The 23,338-nt window shown below is 45.9% G+C and overlaps 1 protein-coding gene and 1 non-coding gene across 2 annotated transcripts in view; both read right to left on the reverse strand.

The window, feature by feature from the left end:
• The window catches only part of KRR1 (KRR1 small subunit processome component homolog), a 50,524-nt gene that overhangs the window by 8,353 nt on the left and 18,833 nt on the right, over positions 1–23,338 (reverse strand). Inside the window, exons 7-9 of the mRNA XM_063927433.1 lie at positions 10,771–10,941; positions 319–396; positions 134–227 (exon numbers count right to left, since the gene is read on the reverse strand). Coding sequence (XP_063783503.1) covers positions 134–227; positions 319–396; positions 10,771–10,941 — 343 coding nt within the window. The remainder of the gene's footprint in view (positions 1–133; positions 228–318; positions 397–10,770; positions 10,942–23,338) is intronic.
• On the reverse strand, positions 8,389–8,574 carry LOC134938172 (U2 spliceosomal RNA). Its single transcript, XR_010180794.1, has one exon. It is a non-coding gene; the product is annotated as a U2 spliceosomal RNA (small nuclear RNA).

Below are 23,338 nucleotides of genomic sequence, written 5' to 3' on the forward strand. Positions count from 1 at the left end.
TAGTGACTGACTGGCGTGCAAATAAATAATAAAATGCAGTTGGCATGGTTAATCACAGTAGCAAAATTCACTTTCAGTACATTTGACACACTGCTAATGTTTTTTTTTTCTCAAATCAAACAGTTCTTATTACCTTCTTGTGGCTTTATAGCGGTCTTTTCCTCTGGAGGAATAAATGCTTTGTTTCGCTCTTCCTGTCTTTTTGACACTGCTTCAGCTTGCTTGGTCTGAATGAAAAGAAATAAAAATTAACACGTTATTTTCACAAGGAATAAAAAAAAATAAAAAAAATAAAAAACTGCGCTAAAAGGTAGTCACCTTTACTTCGTCCAATTTCTTCCTCCTTCTCTGACTTTTCTTCAGGAAATACTCGCCACTTTCAAGTTCTTTGTCAATCTGTCATCAAAAATTTAACATTTTAAATGGATTCTAATTCAAAATGGAACACTAGCAAAAGCTGGAAAAGATTTGCTCACGGATGGAGTAAAGTCCAAACTTATTCAGTTACTGATATTTAAGGCCGTTGGTTTCATTAAAATACAAAAAAAAAAGGAAATTTCTATAAAGTTTTTTTTTATTCCTTTTTACACTGCTTCAGAAATATATTTGCACCAATGTGTCCATTCTGCGGGTTTGGTTCATTACATCTACAGGTTGACTCTAAATGATCAACATGCAAAAGGTCGATAGGGTCAACAGGTCAGCAGTGAAAAGGTAGACACCTGAAAAGGTCAACATGGAAATGGTCACACAAAAAAGGTCAAAAGTTTTTTTGGGCATTTTTCGGTGTAATTTTGTATGTTTAGCCATGTGACCCCAATTAATTCACCGCTTTGCTCATCATGCTTCGGGCAAGGTGCCTCGCTGCGCTCGGCATAGGTTACTATTCCCAATCGTAGTCTATGTGGATGGTAAAGTATGAAAAGTTTGAAAACAGGAATTTGGTACTTACCGATAATTCCCTTTCTTCGAGGCCATAGGGGACACTGGAGTCTTCTTACGATGGGGTTATAGATGGCACTAGATTGGAGACTGACTTTAAATCCGTAAGTATGGCAGGCTCCTCCCCCTCTATTCCCCCCCTTCCCCAGACACCAATCTCAAAAAGGTGCCTGAGAGGAGTCGGAGACCAGGCAATCTCCCAAAAGGGCGGAAGCAGAAGACGACAGAGCAGGACACAGACAGGAGAAACCAAGATCCAAGCCACCCACACGACACACCATAACAGGAGGGCAGCTTGGTGAGGGCGTCCAGTGTCCCCTATGCCTTTGGGGAAAGGGAATTATAAGTACTAAATTCCTGTTTTCTCCTCCAGACCATAGGGGACACTGGAGTCTTCTAACGATGGGGGCGTCCCAAAGCTACCCCCACAGACGGGAGAGCGCCGAGACCCCTGTAACACTATGCGACCAAAGCGAGAAGCAGAGGCTGCAAAATTGTCAAACCTGTAGAAATGAATGAAAGTATGAGAGGCCGACCATGTGGCCGTCCGGCACAATTGGGCAAACGTGACCCCACGGGCAGTTGCCCAGGAAGGGCCAACACAGCAAGTAGAATGAGCAGAAATTGACTCAGGAGGCAGTCTCACATCGGACAGACATGCTTGACGGATGGTCAGCCTGATCCAATGAGCCAAGGAATGCATGGAAGCAGGCCAACCCCGTTTAGAGGCATCATACAACACAAAGAGGGTGTCTGTCCTGCGGAGGGCTGCCATCCGGTCCACATAGGCGCGCAAGGCGCCCACCACATCCAGGGAATGAGAATCACCTGACAACGCTGGAACTACAATGGGCTGAATGATGTGGAACGCTGAAACAACCTTTGGGGAAAAGTCCATACGTGTGCGCAGCGCAGCTCTGTCCTCGTAGAATATCAAATAAGGCGACCTGCAAGACGGCGCTGAGGTCCGAAACCCGCCTTGCTGATGCCATCAATAAGACAGTCTTCCATATGAGAAAACTGAGTTCCGCGGCTTCCAACGGCTCGACTACCTAAGATTGCAGGAAGGAAAGAACAAGTGATAAATCCCAAGGTTCCCCAAGGTTCCGTCGGTGCTACAAACATCGGCTGCAGCCGCAGGACCCCTTGTAGAAACGTATGTACGTCCGTGATCAGAGCCAGCCGGAGATGGAAAAAAACAGACAATGCCGAATCCCGGACCTTGAGCGAGCCCAGACAAAGTCCCGCCGACAAACCTGCCTGGAGGAAGCGTAAGAGACAAGGCAAGCTGAACACCGTAATCGGTAGCTGTCGAGTCTCGCACCAGGAGACGTAAGATTTCCAGATGCAATGGTAATGTGCAGAAGTCACTGGTTTTCAGTCTCCGTAACAACGTGGTCTCAACAGCAACGCCGTCAAACAAAGCTGTCTTACGTTTTGGTAGACGAATGGTCCTTGCTGGAGGAGATCTTCCCAAAGTGGAAGTTGCTACGGTTCGTCTGCCAAAAGCATCTGCAGGTCAGTCCGGAGCAATGAGAATCACTGAGACGTCCTCCCTCTTGAAGCGCTATGAGAACCCTTGGCAGAAGAAAACAGATGGGTGAAGTGCCCACTCCCCTGGATGGGAGGTCTTGACGACTGAGGTAATCTGCCTCCCAGTTGTCGACGCCGGGTATGAAGACTGCCTACAAACCTATCGTGTATTTCTCTGCCCAAAGTAGAATGTGGCGGACCACGCACATGGCTCTCCGGCCTCTTGTTCCTCCCTGCTGATTTATGTACACCACCGCCGTGGCGTTGTACGACTGAACACGGATTGTCCGCCCTCTGAGCAGGTAATCCACATGTCTTAATGCATTTGCAACTGCTTGAAGTTCCAGGATACTGATTGAGAGCCGTGCAATGTCCTTGATACTGACTGTCCAGGACCACTGCTCCCTAGCACCTGAGGCTGGCATCAGTTGTCAGCAGCGTCCAGTTTATGATTCCGAATCGATGGCCCTGCTGTATGTGGCTGGACTGTAGTCACCACTGGAGAGATAGTCGCGTCTCGGCCGACAGACGTACTAGACGATGCATGTGTAGTTAATGTGTAGTGCATGTGTAGTGTGTAATGTGTAGTGCATGTGTAATGCATGTGTTTATTAAGAGCCTATCCACTGGGACAAGAGGTCCAATTGGAACGTCCGGGAATGGAACCGGCCAAACTGTAGGGCTTCGAAGGTCGCTACAATCTTCCCCAGGAGGTGGATGCACAGGTAAACCGTCACCCTGCGAGGGCTCAACACCTGCCTCACTAGTTGCTGAATGGACTGGATCTTGTCCTGAGGTAGAAACACCTTCTATTGAGTAGTGTCGACTCTTGGACCAGGCCCAGGTACAAAAGACGTTGCGATGGGGCCAAATTGCGACTTCTTGAAGCTTATGATGCGTCCGTGATGCAGTAAGAACCTGTAGGCCTGATAAACATCGAGGAGAAGCTGCTCCAGAAAAAGGTGCTTTCAGGAGAAGATCGTCAAAATAGGGGATGAGCGTAATCCCCTGTACCCGAAGGTCCCCCACAATGACTGCCATGATCTTGGTGAAGACTCTGGGCGCTGAAGATAGATCGAAAAGAAGGGGCCCTGAATTGGTATTGGTCGTCTTGTACTGGCCAGATTGGGACATATAAGTACGCGTCTTTTATGTCCAGCGACACCGTGAATTCCTGTGGTTCTATGCCAGCAATGATGGACTCCATCTTGAACTTGTTGTACGTGAGCTACTGGTTGAAGGACTTTAAAGCTGAGGATGGGACGAACTGATCCAAAAGACTTGGGGACAACAAAAAGACTGGTCGTGTTCCGAAACAGGCACTGCTGGATAACCTTAAAGTCCAGCAATTTTTGGATGGCCGCCTCCAAGGCCAATCTTTTTTCCGGTAGCTGCGGGAGTCCTGTCGTGAAGAACCGAGCAGGAGGGTGGAGTGCAAAGTCTATCCTGTAACCCCGGGACACGATATTTTGAACCCAGGCATCACAGGCATGTTCTCAACCAAATGTCCTTTAATTCGAAAAAACGGGCACCCACTGTAGGAGCTCCCATGTGGGCTGGAAAGCCAGACATGCCACAGGTTTGTCAGTTGGTTTGGGGTCCTGTGTACGGGAAGAGGAGGCCGATGCCCCACGTCCTCTCTGACTCTTGGAGGTAGCGAAAGCACCACTAGGTTTACCTCTGAACTTTGAGGAATCCCAAAAGGACAGAAAAGACGGTCCTGCAAAAGTTGTGCAAGGAGTCGGAGTTGCAGAGGGCAAGAAATTTGGATTTTTTACTTCCCGTAAAATCTCTCTCTCCGAGTCCATCTGGGGGACGCTGCGCACTTACACTTGGGTTAGTGTGTGTGAGTATGGAGTTTGGCACAAGCTATGAAAAGAACTAACCTCCCCTCTAACCCCTCCCCATCAACCCCCTGTTCACAGGAAGTACTCCTCAGTTAAAGTTTAACAAAGCCGAGAGAGAAAACAAAACCAACAATCAATAACCATACGAAAGGGAAGGGATCGCAGCGTCCCCCAGATGGACTCAGAGAAAGATTTTACGGTAAGTAAAAAAAATCCAAATTTCTCTATCATCCATCTGGGGTACGCTGCGCACTTACACTTGGGTGATATCCCAAAGCAAGCCAAAGAAGAGGGGGGGGGGGGGGGGGGGGGGAGAACAGGCGGGAAACCCACCCCTAAGATCAGACGCCCAACAGAGGCATCTCCCCATACCAAAAGTATGGAAACAATAGAATCCTGTGAAGGTTGCCGCTCTACACAGCTGCACAATAGAGGCACCTCCAGCGAACAGCCCAGAAGGCCCCAACGGCCTGAATCGCACAATTCCACAGAGGGTCAGGAACTGGAACAGCAGAGGACACATAAGGTTGACGGGTAGCTGATGTGACCCAATCAGTGTTCTTAGAGACCGGTCAACCTCGCTGGGACGCACCCTTAAGAACTAACAACGTCTGTAAGGCGAAACTTCAAATGTTTTGGTTCAAGGTTTGTCTTGAACCCAGGTCTCAATATACACTGGACTCTAGCATTAGTGTGCTGAGCCACAGCTCATGTGTTGAAAAAATGAGTTTTGTATGTAAAACCACTCTATCATAACAGAAAACCAGCAAAGGACTACCAACTCAGAAACACGCCGAGCTGAGGCAATGGGCAAAAGAAAACAAAACCACCGTAAGAGGAAGGAACCGCCACCCAACAGAGGATGGAAAGGAGACACAGGAGCTACACAGGGAAACTGTATATGCAAAAAGCTGTGAAGGAAACACCAAATATCCATAAGAATGTTGGTAACCATCTCTGGAAAAGACAATCTAGTGCTGAACCCTGTATCTGAAGATAAGACAAAGTCCTTCTGACTGTTCTGCAGAAAGGACAAGAGGCGAAAAAGACTAAGAACTTTAGCAGAGAGGCCTTTATATTCACACCAAAAGATGAAAAGTTTTACTGGGCACTGTGATTGGTTTGCGATCCTGAAACATCATCAGGGCTACTGACTGAGGTAAACTTATTACTCTGATAATGTTCTCCACAATCACGCCGTCACCGTCAGATGAGACAAATCCCAGTGATGACACAAAGTTTGAAAATTAAGATCTTGCCAAAGAGGTACACTATAAGGAGCCTTGGCCACCCTGGTCTGAATTGCAGAGCAGTGTCGACAGGCAAATCCGGAGCGATTTAGTTAGACCGAAAGAGCCACTGGTCAAATGCGGTGAAGCACTGGATCTTGCCAGAGGCAGAAACAAATATGCCAGATGAAAGTGACAAGGAGCTAACACGACGTCCATGATTGCCACAAGAGGATCCCCGTAGCGATCACCGTACCAACAAATTCTTTTTTGCAGAGACGAGAAGGTCGATGTCGGCTTGTCACACAGGTACATCAAAATCAGAAAAACCTGTTGGATTATTTCACATTCTTCAGGGAAGAAAAGCATGACAACCTGGGAAGTCCGCTTCCCAGGTGTCCATTCTGGAACTGGAGATGGCAGATATTGCCGGAACCCAAAGTTCCGCCCTCTGCATATGTGAGATACCGTTCCGACGGCTCTCCAGCTGCAAGTGCCACTGTACATGTTGATATAGGCCACTGAGGTTTTGAAGTTTGACTGGATGCGAGCTGCAAGACCAAGCTAATCTTCTCTGTACCATTCCAATTTTTATTTTTTATTTTTTTTAGTATATGTGCTGCCAAAGCGAGCACTTGTAGAAAGCCTTGAGCTGGAGCCAAGGCGTCATGGATTGCCCGGAGATGGAAGTGACATCTCCACTATGGACCTCAATGTTTTTGAAAACCAGAGTTGAAACCCAAAACCGTAACGTCTGAGACTAGTGACTGTGGTTATTACCTTCCATGTCAAAACAGAAAATGGAGTCCTATGGGTCAGGGTCAGATTCAGATTGTGTAGACACCAACGAAGATATTGTTGTATTTGAAGTGACAGACTGAACTGTTGTTTATGTAAACTCAATTCTGCCTGGGATTAATAACAGAATTTGAGATTGAAGAATCCAGACATGAGACCGGTAGAATGGAGCCACCTGTTAAGTCGCCTCTATCTTGCAGAGTAAGTGTATGCCATGGATCATTGACCCCTGAGGAAACTGCAGAAGAGTCTGTATTCTGGTCTGAAAATCCTACATTCAGCCAAAAGATCAAGATACCTGGAGTAGAAAAGAAGATCCCTTAACACCACCCTCCGCGAAGTAAGAAATCCGGAACCAAGGTCCACGGTAGAGGTGTATGACAAAAGGTGCATTTGTGCTACAATCGACCAAATACAGCAGTGATGGGAAAGTAACAGTAAAAACCCCAAGACCCTGTTGATGGGAAAGGGATTGGAATGAATACTCCGGCGTTGGATAGCAAACAGACTGCAAGGATTAGAACCTGTCTCTTGGATGAAACGCAAATAAGAGGGGTAACAAAGAATCCTGCTAGGTACGTATTCCCCAAGATTCAGAATATATGCTCATGATATAATTTGGTATATCCAACAGACCAGTGAAATCTGAGAAAGTTGGTATTCCCCCACTGAGAATCAGACCACCCTACTCCATGAGCCCTGCAGAGGACATATAGGAAGACCGAGTTCCAGGTGGACAAATGCCTTCTAAAAGAATACATATTTCATTGATATTTATTTTAAATAACACATTTCTTAGAAGTCATACCCAGAATGAGAACCCAGGACCTGTTATACTGAAGGCAGACACCTTACTGCTAGAGCTATTTGCTCCTGCCTGCAAGGCATGCTTTGATGTGGAAGCAGAATTCTACAAATCAAAATGAATATATGGGCGTCATAGACAGGGCAGAGATGCAGGCTTGAATAGAAATAGAATCCAAGAAAACAACATTGACAGAGAATAGAGCTTCAGAGACCCAATCTGTCACTGTATAATTTGAAAAGGATCATCTTATACAATAATGGACAACTTGCATTATGCAATCTGCAACCGCTCTAAAATCCATACATTAGCCAGGACAGGGCATAGGAATATTCCTGTCAGAATGAATACCAATTTAATAACCGCCTCACTGTTGTCAATCCGCGGTAATTTAAGGTCACATACTGTACTTTAGGAAAGACAGTCATCTTAGGCCACCATATGATGGATGCGTCCACTAATTATTAATAGAACCTCCATCAGGTCAGTGTAAGGATAAAGAAACACTGTCTGTAAATGTGAGGCATCTGATCTGAAGCGACAATATTGTGTACTAGAGAAAGACGCATTACCCTGGAAACATGAGCCGCTACATCATCCCAACGTGAGGGAAGAGGTGGAAACCAATTAACTCAGTAGTCTATTTCTTATTCCTATCCTGAAGCATCCTCCCTGACAGGATTTATTTTACTAATTTCCTGAGCTAAAGCTTCAAAATGTGGATCAGAACCAGGAACGAAAGAGAGGCGCAGTAATTCGCCAATTGGTGGTACAGCCTGAGGACGCAATCATCCTGCTTAAGGTAGCCATCTCAGACAGACACCAGGAAGCATAAAACTAAGACCTGCCTTAGAAGTGACCATAACTAGAGATTATAACCATTAGGACAAATGATTGTCCTTTGAAGTAACTGAGCTACAGTGTCTGTCAAGGACCTGGCTCACTGCACAGTATAAGCTGTGTAAGGAGCGTTTAGGTCTGTGCAGCCATTTTGGCAATTTATAGGTACATAGTGCACAAGAAAAAAAGAAAAAGTCTGCCTTGTGTCTTGACATAGAAATAACAAAAGGAAAACAGACTACCAACAATCACTGCTTTAGGTGAAAGTATTGACCACAGAGTATTTTACATTAACTCATCCATTAACATTTTAACAAGGGTTGTGGGCTAAGTAGTAAACAGAGTACCAGTCCCTTGTCATAGTGCAAGCAAAGGCAGACTCTGACAATACCGGTATGTGTGTACTCGTCCTGGACGCACTGCAAATCCAGTTTAATGTATAAAGTGGACAGAGCAAGTTCCTTTTCTATCTTACTAAAAATTCATGTAATATATGGTCCCTAAATAGGGAGCGTATCAGATATTAAACTGATAAAAACAGATATTACACCTGAACTTTGCTAAAAGGCTGAGATAATAAGCAAATATCACTTGCATATTGGTTGCAGTTGGTGGGCTACATAATAGAGGCAGTAAAAGTCCCACTATACCAGCTATTGAATAAAGCTAGCTATACCACCAATTTGGTAGACTAAATGCTGAACACAGTAATAGCCACTATATTTACTGTAATGCCCATAATTTGTGAGGAGAGGGCATTGTTTGTGCATGACAACACAGGTAGGATTATTCTAACAAGCAAATAACATGTGTATATTTGGCATAGTTGCTGGGCTACGTACAGAAACTTGCAATAGTCCCAGAATACTTGCTATTGTGTATATTATACTATAGGCAGATCACTTGTAAAGTTACCACCCTGTGGGCTTGTTACTGATCACAGCAATAATCCCACTATCTCAGTGCAAAGAATGACCCCCCTCATGCTCAGCTGCTGACATGTGATCAGGAGCTTCCTGCAGTGCTGCAGGGGGCAGGGTCTAATCAGGTGAGGCAGTTTAGACTGGTTTGAGGGCGCCAAAACACCCAGCAACTCCCTACAATAAAGATAACAACAATGTTTGTGTCCAGAGTTGGCCTAGAACTAAGGTCTCTATACATATTGGACTCTTGCACTAGTGTGCTCAGCCACAGCCTCATGGCTGAAGAAATACAGAGAGAGGGACTGCACAAAATGTCTCCTTCCCGGGACCTGAGGCACTTTATAATACTGCCCTCAGTGTCCGCTGGCCACAGGAGTCAGTGCAGCCACCCCTCAGCCACATACAGTCCTTCATACAGCCCTAACAGTGACCCAGCCAGGGCACAGGAGACATACAGCTAGCAGACACGCAGCATGGGTGACTCTCACTCTGCGGGACTGTCATATGCTAGTATGAGAAGGGTCACAGCCCAGCACTGGGTAGTTCTCTCAGGCAGTAGTAAAGCTGTGTGCCTGTCTCTATGTAAAAAGCAAAAAAATAAAAATAGATAATAAATAAAACTAAGCTAAATATCTAAGACTAAAGGTGCATACACACTGGGCGTTTTTGCCCAGCGTGCATGTACAGCGATGATCGCTGACATCGCTGGGCTGAAAAGCGCTCAGTGCATACACACTGAGCACTTTTCCCCCCTTCCCAGCAATGTCAGCGGGGGTGAATGGCTTTCCATAGCAGGATGCTAGCACCACCTGTAACCCCATTGTAAGAAGACTCCAGTGTCCCCTATGGTCTGGAGGAGAAAAACAAAACTTGTGTCGACCATATGTGTTGTCCATTGTCATGTCAACCTTTTAAACCTGTCGACCTACTGTTAGTTGCAACGCAGTTCAATATTCAGATAGGGGAGCTACACTAACTGCCACCCCAAATGCTTCCAAACATCGCTGGCCAGGACTCGCTGGTAGTTGGTGCGGCTCCCCTATTTGAATCTTGGACTGTGCAACAACTGCCACTGGAGAAGAGACATTTATCTCTTTTTTTTTTTTTTTTTTATAACTTATATCCATCTCTAGAAAACATAAACATCACATTTTGCTGATTTTTTTTTTTTTTGTTTAGATAATTATGTTTATTAAATATGCCCCTAAGGCACCATTCCAATGTTTAACAATGTACTGTATATTGTATGTATGTTGCTTTATTTAAAATTAGACATACTGTAGAATGCAACATTAATACAGGTTGAGTATCCCTTATCCAAAATGCTTGGGACCAGCAGTATTTTGGATATCGGATTTTTCCATATTTTGAAATAATTGCATACCATAATGGGATATCATGGTGATGGGACCCAAGTCTAAGCACAGAATGTATTTATATTTCATATACTCCTTATACACACAGCCTGAAGGTAATTTTAGTCAATATTTTTAATAACTTTGTGCATTAAATAAAGTTTGTGCACATACACACAATTCATTTGTTTCATATACACTTTATACACACCGCTTGAAGGTCATTTAATACAATATTTTTAATAACTATGTATTAAACAAAGTTTGTGTACACTGAGCCATCAGAAAACAAAGGTTTCACTATCTCAGTCTCACTCAAAAAGTTCTGTATTTCGGAATAATCCGTATTTCGGAATATTTGGATATGGGATACTCAACCTGTATACGCAGAGAATCGTTGAACAAAGACCTTGTGCATAAATACAGATACAGGAATTTTAAAATATGAAATATGTAAATGTTGGGTGTGGAAGTAGGAAGAGATTGGGAGTACTATACCTTGCTATCCGGCTGAGGCGGTGGGAATGGTGTATATTCTTTCTTTACATTTTTCTTTTTTGGTTCTTTCCTCTTGCTCACATTTTTGTGCTTGAACTTTGGTAGAAACCTGTCCCAGCTTTTTGTTCTTAGTTCTGGGTCTTTTGACAACTCTCTTTTGATCATTAAAGCCTAACGAAATACATTTATATTCAAAACATGCTTAACAGGCCACACATTATAAATTGTTATCCTATCTGAATTTAATAATATAAGATGGCAACACATAAAAAAAATATATGTCCATTCTTCAAAGTGTCTATTTCATTTTTTATTTTTTTTTTGTCACCGAAAGTAATGGGCGCCCACCGAAGCAATTCAATTGCTGCTCCGATCGGGCGCTCATTACTTCTGAAACAACCAAAAGCAGCAGGTTTAGTAGCTAAAACCGGACTAAAGTCCTGGCTGCGACAAGTGCCGTTTGGGCACCAAAATAGGACCCTTTCCGCACATTTCGCCTCGCCATCTCAGGAGGCTATTTTGCGGCCCAATGGAGCAACAATTGTACTGCTCTTTTGGGCGCCATATAGTGACAGACTCTTGAATTGCCCCAAGAGTCACGTCTAGTTTTCAAGAATATAATGGTTACATCATATACAGCTGTCACCTTTTTTTACAGACAGAAGACACTGAAGCATTATAGTAAACATGCTTACAAAACCAAGTGACAGATTACATGAAAATGTTAAACAGGTGGTAATTTTAAATAATTTGTTTACTGAAATTAGAAACCATTAACCAGCTTTTAGAAGTAGATCTGGTTTTGAAATTCAGGGGTATGAAGTCTGTTCAAGTAAATGGATAATTTGTCCAGTCAGCTTTTGAGAATAAATAGACAAAATAGGATTTTGATAACCTACCGGTAAATCTTTTTCTCCTAGTCCGTAGAGGATGCTGCGGACGACATCAAGACCAAGGGGTATAAACGGGATCCGCAGGAGACATGGGCACTCTAAAGACTTTTCATTGGGTGTGAACTGGATCCTCCCTCTATGCCCCTCCTCCAGACCTAAGTTGTAGGAACTGTGCCCAGGGAGACTGACATTTTGAGGAAAGGAATTACTTAACTAGTGGTGAGATATCTACCAACTTACACCCTCAACCATGCCACACACATGGCATTCAACATAACACACGCCAACAGGCATGAACCAAATGCAGCAACATGCTGAAACCAAGATAACACAACTTGTGTAATTCTAATAACTAAACTGCAGGTAAAGTATGCACTGGGACGGGCGCCCAGCATCCTCTACGGACTAGGGGAAAAGTATTTACCGGTAGGTTATCAAAATCCTATTTTTTCCATACGTCCTAGAGGATGCTGGGGACGACATCAAGACCATGGGGTTTATACCAAAGCTCCAGCACGGGCAGGAGAGTGCGGATGACCCTGTAGCACCGATTGACCAAACTTGAGGTCCTCATCGGCCAAGGTGTCAAACTTGTAGAACTTAGCAAATGTGTTTGACCCTGACCAAGTAGCTGCTCTGCAAAGTTGTAATGCCGAGATCCCCCGGGCAGCTGCCCAGGATGAGCCCACCTTCCTAGTGGAGTGGGCCTTTACAGACGTCGGTAACGGCAATCCAGCCGTAGTATGAGCTTGCTGAATCGTATTTCTAATCCAACGTGCAATAGTCTGCTTGGAAGCAGGACAGCCAATCTTGTTGTGATCATACAGGACAAATAGAGTCTGTTTTCCGTATACGAGCCGTTCTAGACACAGATTTTCAAAGCTCTAACCACATCTACAGATTTTGAATCAGTGAATGTGTTCAGTAACTACTGGCACTACAATAGGTTGGTTTATGTGGAAAGATGAAACCACCTTCGGAAGAAAATGTTGACGAGTCCTCAACTCTGCCCTATCTTCACGGAAGATCAGGTAAGGGCTCGTGAGACAAGGCCCCCAATTCAGACACCCGCCTTGCGGATGCCAAAGCCAAGAGCATCACCACTTTCCAAGTGAGAAATTTCAGCTCTATCTTTTGTAGAGGCTCAAACCAATCCGATTGAAGGAACCGCAATACCACGTTAAGGTCCCATGGTGCCACTGGAGGCACGAATGGAGGCTGGATGTGCAGAACCCCTTTCACAAAGGTCTGAACCTCTGGAAGAGAGGCCAATTGTTTCTGGAAGAACACTGACCAGGCCGAAATCTGGACCTTGATTGATGCCAATCGGAGGCCCGCCTCCACACCATCCTGCAAAAAATGGAGAAAACGTCCTAAGTGAAACTCTTCCGTAGGAGCTTTCTTGGATTCACACCAAGATACATATTTTCTCCAAATACGGTGGTAATGTTTCGACGTTACTCCCTTTCTGGCCTGAATAAGGGTGGAGATGACCTCGTCGGGAATACCCTTCCTGGCTAGGATACGGCGCTCAACAGCCATGCCGTCAAACGTAGTCGCGGTAAGTCTTGGCGCACACACATGGCCCCTGCTGCAGCAGGTCCTCTCGAGGAGGAAGAGGCCGAGGATCTCCTATGAGTAACTGCTGAAGATCTGAGTACCAAGCCCTCTTTGGCCATCTGGGGCAATAAAGATTGCTCGAACCCTTGTTTTTCTTATGATCCTGAGTACTTTTGGGATCAGCGGAAGTGGAGGGAAGACATACACTGACGGAAACACCCCCTGGGTCACCAGTGCATCCACTGCTACTGCTTGAGGGTCTCTCGACCTAGAACAGTATCTACGAAGCTTCTTGTTGAGACGAGACGCCATCATGTCTATTTGAGGAACTCCCCAAAGACTTGTCACCTCTGCGAAGACTTCTTGGTGGAGGCCCCACTCTCCTGGATGGAGATCGTGTCTGCTGAGGAAGTCTGCTTCCCAGTTGTCTACTCCCGGAATGAATATTGCCGACAGAGCTTGTAGATTTTTTCCTGCCCAGCGGAGGATTTTTGTCGCCTCTGCCATTGCTGCTCTGCTTTTCGTTCCGCCCTGCCTGTTTATGTATGCGACTGTTGTTACATTGTCCACCTGGATCTGCATGGGACGGTCTTGAAGAAGATGTACCGCTTGTTGAAGGCCATTGCAAATGGCTCTTAGCTCCAGAACGTTTATGTGAAGGCAGGCTTCCTGTTGTGACCAACGTCCCTGGAAGTTTTCTCACAGAGAGACTGATCCCCAGCCTCGGAGACTTGCATCCATGGTTACCAGAACCCAGTCCTGAATCCCGAACCTGCGTCCCTCTAGTAGGTGAGAGCTGTGTAACCACCACAGGAGTGAAATCCTGGTTTTTGACGACAGGATTATCTTTCTGTGCATGTGTAGGTGTGACCCCGACCACTTGTCCAACAGGTCCCACTGGAATACTCTGGCATGGAACCTGCAAAACTGTATGGCCTCGTAGGCCGCCACCATCTTCCCCAACAACCGAATGCACTGATGGATCGACACACTGGATGGTTTCAAAATGTTTTACCATTTTCTGGATTTCCAGAGCCTTTTCCAGCTGAAGAAGTACTCTCTGAACTTCTGTGTCCAGAATCATCCTGAGGAAAGACAACCTTGTCGTCGGTTCCAACTGTGACTTTTGGTAATTTATGATCCACTCGTGTTGTTGGAGTATTGACAGAGAGAGTGATATGTTTTGTAACAACTGCTCCCTGGATCTCGCCTTCATCAGGAGGTTGTCCAGATAAGGAATTATATTGACTCCTTTCTGACGCAGGAGAACCATCATCTTCGCCATCACCTTGGTGAATACCCTCGGCGCCGTGGAGAGATCGAAAGGTAACGTCTGAAATTGGTAATAGCAATCCTGAACCGCGAATCTCAGATAAGCCTGGTGAGAAGGATAAATGGGAACATGCAGGTAAGCATCCTTTATGTCCACCGACACCAAGTAGTCCCCCTCCTCCAGACTGGCAATCACTGCCCGAAGTGATTCCATCTTGAACTTGAACCTTTTTGGGTAACAATTCAGATCCTTTAGATTTAGGATCGGTCTGACCGAGCCGTCCGGCTTCGGAACCACAAAGAGGCTTGAATAAAAACCCCTCCCTTGTTGTGACAACGGTACCAGGACTATGACCTGGTCTTGACATAATTTTTGGATTGCCGCGGTTACTGCTTCACTTTCTGAGAAACTGGCAAGGTCGGATTGAAAAATCGGCATGGGGGAACGTCTTGAAACTCCAGCTTGTACCCCTGAGATACTATTCGCAACACCCAGGGATCCAGGCCAGACAGAATCCAATCCTGGCTGAAGTCGTGCCCCCACCCGAGCGGACTCCCGCAAGGGAGCTCCAGCGTCATGCTGGGGATTTTGCAGAAGTAGGGGTAGACTTCTGCTCTTGGGAACCTGGAGCCGCTGTGGGCTTCTTTCCCCTTCCTGCAAAGAAGGGGGAACCTCTCGTCTTTTTGTATTTATTGGGCCGAAAGGACTGCATTTGCGGGCGATAGGTCTTTTTTGCCGATGCAGAGGGCAAAAATGTCGACTTACCTGTGGTAGCCGCCGAGACGAACACATCCAGGCCATCGCCAAATAAGGCCTCACCTTTATATGGGAGAGCCTCCATGTTTCTTTTGGAATCTGCATCCGCGTTCCACTGGCGAATCCACAACGCCGATACTGCCATGGTAGCGGCCTGTGAACTCGAGTCCACTATCCTTCATTGCTTCCAGCATGTAGGCGGCAGCGTCCTTGATATTCTCTAAGAGTATCTCATCTTTATCAATTGTGTCAATTTCTGATGACACGCTTTCTGACCATTTTTCAATAGCGCGACTCACCCATGCGCAAGCAATAGTGGGCCTAATCAGTGTACCATTGGTAACATAAATGGATTTCAATGTCGTTTCCATTTTGCGGTCTGCCGGCTCTTTAAGAGAAGCCGTGCCAGGAGCAGGGAGAATTACCTTCTTTGTCAACCTGGAAAGTGCACTGTCTAACACAGGGGGTGACTCCCACTTTTTCCTGTCCTCAGCCGGGAAAGGGTAAGCTATGTGAATCCTTTTGGGAATACGAAATTTTTTATCAGGATTCACCCACATCCCTTCAAAGAGAGCATTTAGTTCGTGTGAAGGCGGGAACGTGACTTTGGACTTCTTTTCCTTACATAAATACGCCTTCTCCTGAGGTACAGGAGTGGTTTCTGTAACCTCCAACACGTCCCTTATAGCCACAATCATATATTGTATATTTTTTGCCAATTTATGATCTCTCTCTCTCTGGATTCACTATCGTCGACACAAGAATCAGAATCCGTGTCGGTATCAGTGTTTACAACATTTGCAAATGGTCTCTTCTGTGACCCAGAGGGGCTGCCCGCATAAGGAATAACAGCATCCTGAAAAATCACATCTTTCACAGATTTTCTCCAGCATGCAGCCTTAGATTCAGACTTATCTAATCTATGGTTAAGCAATCGCTTTGTGCCCCCCCTTAATAGCACCCTGTACTTGTCAGAAGTGGAGGAGAGGACCAGTGTGTTCTCTGCAGCCTGAGGAGAGAGAGAAAATGGCGCTGAGTAGTGTGCTGGCTGCCTGAGGAAGAAGCTCCGCCCCCGCAATGGCGCGTCCTTACACTTATATAAACACTGTAATATTTATACTGGCGGGGGTAGGGCTGTGCCAGCGGCATCTTATGCCTCCTTTTAGCCAGTTTTGAGCCATGAAACTCTGAGGAAGTTGGTTCTGCTTCTGCCCCCTCAGTCCCACGAAGCAGGGAGTCTGATGCCAGCAGTTCTCCCTGAAAATAAAAAACCTAACATAAGTCTTTTCAGAGAAACTCAGTAGAGCTCCTCAGAGTGCATCCAGTCGACCTGGGCACATTTCTAAAACTGAGGTCTTGAGGAGGGGCATAGAGGGAGGAGCCAGTTCACACCCAATGAAAAGTCTTTAGAGTGCTAATGTCTCCTGCGGATCCCGTCTATACCCCATAGTCTTGATGTCGTCCCCAGCATCCTCTAGGAGGTATGAGAAAAGAGGATTTTGGTACTTACCGATAAATCCATTTCTCTGAATCCTCTAGGGGACACTGGAACATCCATTTACATTAGGGGTGTGAAGCTTGCAACCGGAGGTGTGGCACAATCTAAAATTAGCATTGTCTGCACAGCCGGCTCCTCCCCCTTCACATCCCTCCTCCCTCAGTTTGGAAAATTTGACTTAGAGAATAGGACATGATACTATAGCACATGGCGAGGAACCGAAAAGTACAACATATCAAACAGCATCCAAGAAACTCTTACCGAAAAACTAACGCTGTTTGTACGAACTGTTTGAACAAGAACTTTGAACACAGCAGGTCGACAGCACCGAGGAGGGCGTCCAGTGTCCCCTAGAGGATTCAGAGAAATGGATTTATCGGTAAGTACCAAAATCCTCTTTTCTCTTACATCCAACTAGTGGACACTGGAACATCCATTTACATTAGGGGACGTCCCAAAGTTATCCCCCAGGGAGGGAGTGCTGTCGGTGGCCTGCAAAACTAAACGTCCGAACTTAGAGTCTCCGGACGCAAAGGTATCAACCTTGTAAAATTTTGCGAACGTGTGGGCTGAGGACCACGTCGCCGCTCTGTAAAGTTGAGTAGTGGAAGCACCTCTGGCAGCCGCCCATGAGGCACCCACTGATCGGGTGGTATGAGCACCCGTCTGAACCGGAACCAGTTTGCCACAGGAAATATAAGCATGCCGAATGGCAAATCTAATCCATCTAGACAAAGACTGCTTAGATGCTGCCCAACCCTTCTTTATCCCATCATAAAGACAAACAATAGGACCGACTTTCTGAAGGACGACGTAACTTGTACGTATACCCGTAAAGCTCGGACAACATCCAAGGACACGTCCCCATCTGCGAGACCCTGGAAAGGTGGGACCCCAATTGGCTGGTTTACGTGAAACCCCGAAACAACCTTAGGAAGGAAATCTGCTCTTGTACGGATTTCTGCCCTACACGATACGGCTCCCAACACAGAAACCCGCCTGGCCGAAGCCAAGGCAAGCAATAATGTGACCGTCCAAGAGAGATAATTCAGGTCAGTTCTTGCTAATGGCTCAAAAATTGATGATCACAAAAAATTCCAACACCAAATTTAAGTCCCAAAGCGCAGCGGGAGGACGAAAAGGGGGTTGGATCCGCAGAACCCCCTGTAAAAAGGTTTGAACCCCTGGCAAGGATGCTAACCGCTTGTTGAAATAGGATGGAGAGAGCCGAAACTTGAACCTTCAGAGAGCCCAGCCTCAGTCCTGCCTCCAAACCGGCCTGAAGGAAAAGAAGAAGTCTGGATAAGTGGAAGTTAGTCGAACTCCACCCACGTTCTTGACACCAGTCCAGGTATCTCTTCCAAATCCTGTAGTAGTGCATGGCTGTGACCGGCTTCCTAGCGGCAATCATCGTAGGAATGGCCATTCTTGGTATTGCTCTGTTTCTGAAGATCTGGGTTTCAATAGCCACGCTGTTAAACGCAGCCTGTTCAGGTCTGGGTGTTGGAACGGTCCCTAAGATAGCAGGTCCTCTCTCTGAGGTAACCGCCAAGGATCTTCCGCTAGTAACCCTCGCAGGTCTGAGTACCAACTCCTGCGGGGCCAATCCGATGTGATTAGAATCACCCACACTCATTCTTGTTTCAACTGTTTCAGAACCCTGGGTATGGAGTTGGAAAAATGTAAACCTTCCTGTAACACCAAGGAAGTGTTAATGCGTCCACTCCATCTGCTGCTGGATCTCTTGTCCTGGACACACATTTGGGCAGCTGATTGTATTGCAGAGATGCCATTAGGTTGACTTGAGGTAGACCCTATCTCCTCACCACCATGTAAAAAAATAAAAAATCCGTGGATGTAGGCACCACTCTCCTGGATGCATGTCCTGGTGACTGAGATAATCTGCTTCCTAGTTCTCCACACCTGGAATGAACACTGCCGAGGATGATGTTTCGCCTCTATGTCCACAACAGATCTGTGTGGGTTCCTTTAACGCCACCCTGCACCTTGTTCCTCCTTAACGGTTTACGTACGCCGTCGTCTTGACCTTGTCCGACTGCATGTTTATGTTTTGACCCATGACTAGGTCTTCGGCTAAGAAAAACGTATTGTAAACTGCTCTTAGTTCGAGAATGTTTATGGGTAGGCTGCTCTCCAGTAGCATTCTCTAAGACGGCACCCCAACCTCTGAGACTGGCGTCTGTTGTCAGGATCCTCCAATCCCGAATCTCTTGCTTGCTGCGAGATTAATGTGCAACACCTAAGTAAGGAGGTTCGTATGCGCGGTGGAAGTCGTATTCTTCGATGTAGAAGCCAGTGCGACCCTGCTCCCTGAGCAATGAGGTTCATCTGTAATGGTCGGGAATGAAGTCTGCCGTACTGGAGAGCTTCGACAGATGTCACTATCATCCCAAGAAGTTGCACCCAGAGGTGTAGAGAAACAGTTTGTGACCTCAGTACCTGAGCCACTAATCTCTGTAGGTCCTGGACCGTGTTCTCTGGTAAGAATACGCTTAAATGTACCGTGTCCAAGATGACACCGAGAAATTGAATCCGTTGAGTTGGCATGAGGATGGATTTCTGGAAATTCACCCATGTTGAATGAGAAATTGATGAGATGTCTGAACATCCTTGATCAACTGTTCCCGAGAGGATGCCTTGATTAGTATATCGTCTAGATAAGGACTAATCGTGACCCTCAATAGTCCCGAATCTGCAACCATGATTGCCATGATCTTCGTAAAGATTCTTGGGGCCGATGATAGACCGAACGGCAAGGCCCTGAATTGGTAGTGATCCGTCACCAGTGCGAACCTTATGTAAGCCTGGTGAGGGGCCCAGATTGGGATATGCAGATATGCAACCTTTATCTCCATGGATACCATGAACTAGCCTTGTTCTAAGCCTGCAATGACCAACTGGATTGATTCCATCTTGAATTTGTAGACCCTTAGAAACCGGTTTAAAACTTTTAAATAGAGTATCGGCCTGACCGTCCCATCTGGCTTTGGCACGACAAAAAGATTGGAATAGAGACCCGTTCCTCCCTGAGAGGCGGGAAACGGAATAATGACCTCTGACCATAGCAATTTTTGAATTGCTGGCAGTAATGCCTTTGCTTTCTGAGGGCACAGAGGCAATCCCATGTTGGCCCAGATGTTCCGAAAACCTTCCAGATGTGCGCCACCAAGGGGGATCCCAGGTGAGCCGGCAGACCATCCTGCCATGGTCTTGTCACAGCAGGTTCATCCCGCTTTCTGGCTGCTGCCTGTGAGCGGCCTCCACCTCTGCCCCCACGTACTTGTGTACCGAAAACTCTTCTTCGGGATCGCAAGGACGGCGATTTAAATGAATTAAACGCTGGTACTGCATAACCTCTCCCAACTTGCGGAGTGGCTCTTGTACAAGGAGTAGGCAGAAAAGAGGACTTCCCTGCTGTAGCTTGCGAAATTCACTTGTCCAACTCTGGACCGAAAAGTATCTCACCCCCAAAGGGGATGGATTCTACCGCCCTCTTGGTGTCAGTCTCCTCACCATTCTCTGTCCGTCTAGCCGATATAACGGAGTGAAAGGAGCGCTTAAGATGTATGAAAAAAAAAAAAAAAAAATTAATAAGGGAAAAAGAAAATAATAATAAATTTAAATGAAAAATAATTTTTCTGCAAACACCTGTGAAAAGAAAAAATGGTTAGTGAGAAATGTTTACAGCACTTTCGTGCTAATGTAAGTAGTCCTGTGTGGGAGTCCTTTTTATAAATGCCGGCACTCCCACACAGGACTACTCACATTAGCACGAAAGTGCTGTAAACATTTCTCACTAACCATTTTTTCTTTTCACAGGTGTTTGCAGAAAAATTCTTTTTCATTTAAATTTATTATTATTTTCTTTTTCCCTTATTAATTTTTTATTTTTTTTTTCATACATCTTAAGCGCTCCTTTCACTCCGTTTTATTGTTACCATTTTTTAAAGGAGCAGCTCCACATTTCTAAAGCGCGGGTTATCCATTACATATACGTCTAGCCGATATGGCAGAGATGCGCAATGCTAGCCTGCGAATATCCTTGGAGGCTCGACGCCAGTATGAAGCGGATTCTCGAATGTGTTCCGCAAATTGGGTAATTTACTCCAAGCCATTTTCCCTGGTCTTGTTAACCCAAGCGCAGACGACCGTAGGTCTCAGTTTCTGCTACAAAAATTTACTTTAAAGCTGTGTCAACCTCGTAAAGTCGTTACATTAGGTAATGGTAAGATTGTCGTCTTTGACAACCTTCCTAGGGAAACGTCCACTATCGGTGGAGTCTCCCACATATCCATTACACCCTTGGGTAGGGGATAAGTTACTTGAAATACTGTTCAAAAATTTAAAACGTTTGTCAGGCTGTCTCCAAGCCTTCTCCATTTGAGATTGGAGGGATTTAGGAATAGGAAACGCTGCTGAACGCGGCTTGTGGGATTCGAACAATTCGAATTCTTCTGGCTCCTTTACTTCTGTTACCTTAAAGTTTAGGATCGCCTTCACCGCTTTGCTTAAAGAATCAATACCCGTGATTGCAGTGTTCTATTCTGGAAAATCGGCGTCTGTATCAATGAGAAGACCCTTTTCCTCCTCTGCTTCTGGTACAAGAGGATGAGGCCTTTTAACTGCCCTGCACACATTCGTTACTGCTTGTGCGGGCGGCGTTAACCTGATGAGAACGTGTTCCATCGTCTTTGAGAATCCCGCAGCCCTGATAGTTGCGTGCGGGATTCCGCAATCTCATTGGAGATTCTATCTGCAAGGTTATTCTTCCATGACCTAGACGGAGCACTGCTCCAAGGTGGAACATCCCTGTCTAAGCAGGAATCGCACACCTCGGAGCTGCCATCCGCGTGCTCTTCCCGTTACATGCAAATATAAAAGGTCTTGGAGGTCTTGGTTGGTGGTTTAGACATGTTGACTAAACCCCTTACCAGACTGTGTTGCAGCGCATTCACCCTTTAAACTAGGAAGAGAAAGACTGTGATAGATGACGGAAGCAAAAGGTATCGAGTTGCTTGGCTGGAAATATCTCTGTATTGTAGAGAATAAAAAAAATAAAAAAAAATAAAATAAAATTAATTTATTTTGTCTTTACACCAGCCGACTTGCAACCGCCTCACACCCAACTGTAAGTAAGCTACGTGTTAGAGTTGGCTTCACTTACTTCTTCGTATTTTCTGTAGGCTCTTTGTTATAGCGTTCCCTTGAAAATACATCATAATCATATTATATTCTTCAGGAGATTCTCATTATAACATTGCACCAGCAGAGGGCGCTGTCTTACTATTAAACTATAATAGGGGGAGGTGCACTCCATGCTCCTCAGTTTTTCTGGTGCCTGTATGTATGGTAAAATGGCCGACAATTAAAAATTTTGGACATTTTATTTAGAAAGGGGATCTTCCACTGTGAGCCCCCCTGTCTACACACTATGGCCGTGTCTGCTGACGAAGGGAGCCTAACTCGTTCTATTGGCCATCTGTATGCGCGCTACAGAATCTTCACTGCCGCGTTTCTCCTCCCGCGGCTGAGGGTATGTGCTCAGCAGCGCGGTAATACTATCTCCCGCTGGCCGGCGCGCGTCGGGACCGCTCTCCCAGGTCCTGTAGAGGCGCCTCTCTGCTTACAGGGAGGACACAAAGCGCGCTCTCTACTGTGCGCTCCCGATCCCCGCTGGCCGCCCCCACACGCGGCTGAAGGATCTCCCCAGCCGCGCGGCACTATGTCTTGGTCGGTGCGCGCCGGGACCGTTCTCCTCCTCCTCCTCTTCCCGGGTCCCGTAGCGGCACCTGCTGACAGGGGATTCCGGCCCGCCCCACACTGACCGCTGTCCGGCGCGCCGCTGTGGGGATCTGATTATGTCTTGAAACAACCAGTACTCACAGTTATGTCTGTAGAGAAATGCAGACCCCCTTAGTAGGAATCCTTGTCTCTCACTCCTGAACCTTGTCCTCCTTTTGTTAGGGGGACGCAGCTTTCTGTTCTGGTAAAGCCTGCACCCCCTTTCATCTAGGTGGGATTGGGCATTTACCATTTTATCTTTTAAAACCTGCACCCTCCCTTTAGTTAGGAGGGATTGAGCCAGTCATAAAGGAATAAAAAAATAAAGAAAGAAATAAATAAAATAAATAAATCTTCATGGAGCAAGAGCTCCCTTCTTGTGCTTGTACCTCCTGGCACAATTTTCCAAACTGAGGGAGGAGGGATGTGAAGGGGAAGGAGCCGGCTGTGCAGACAATGCTAATTTTAGATTGTGCCACACCTCCGGTTGCAAGCTTCACACCCCTAATGTAAATGGATGTTCCAGTGTCCCCTAGTGGATGAAAGAGAAATACACTATCTTGAAACTTGATACAACCAATATACTTTTGATAACAGGGCACAATGGAGGGCATAGTTCTAAAACATTTAAAAACGGGTTCCAGGCTATAGACAGCTAAAATATAGACAGTAATTAAGACACCATATGGTCGACAGTCAAAAGATAGACTGGTCAAAATTCCAACAGAGTCAAGTCAGACAAAAAAAAAAGTTTGTTTTTCTGTGTTCTTTTACAATTTTTGCCTC

Source organism: Pseudophryne corroboree, chromosome 6, assembly GCF_028390025.1.
Source record: "Pseudophryne corroboree isolate aPseCor3 chromosome 6, aPseCor3.hap2, whole genome shotgun sequence".
NCBI lineage: Eukaryota > Metazoa > Chordata > Amphibia > Anura > Myobatrachidae > Pseudophryne > Pseudophryne corroboree.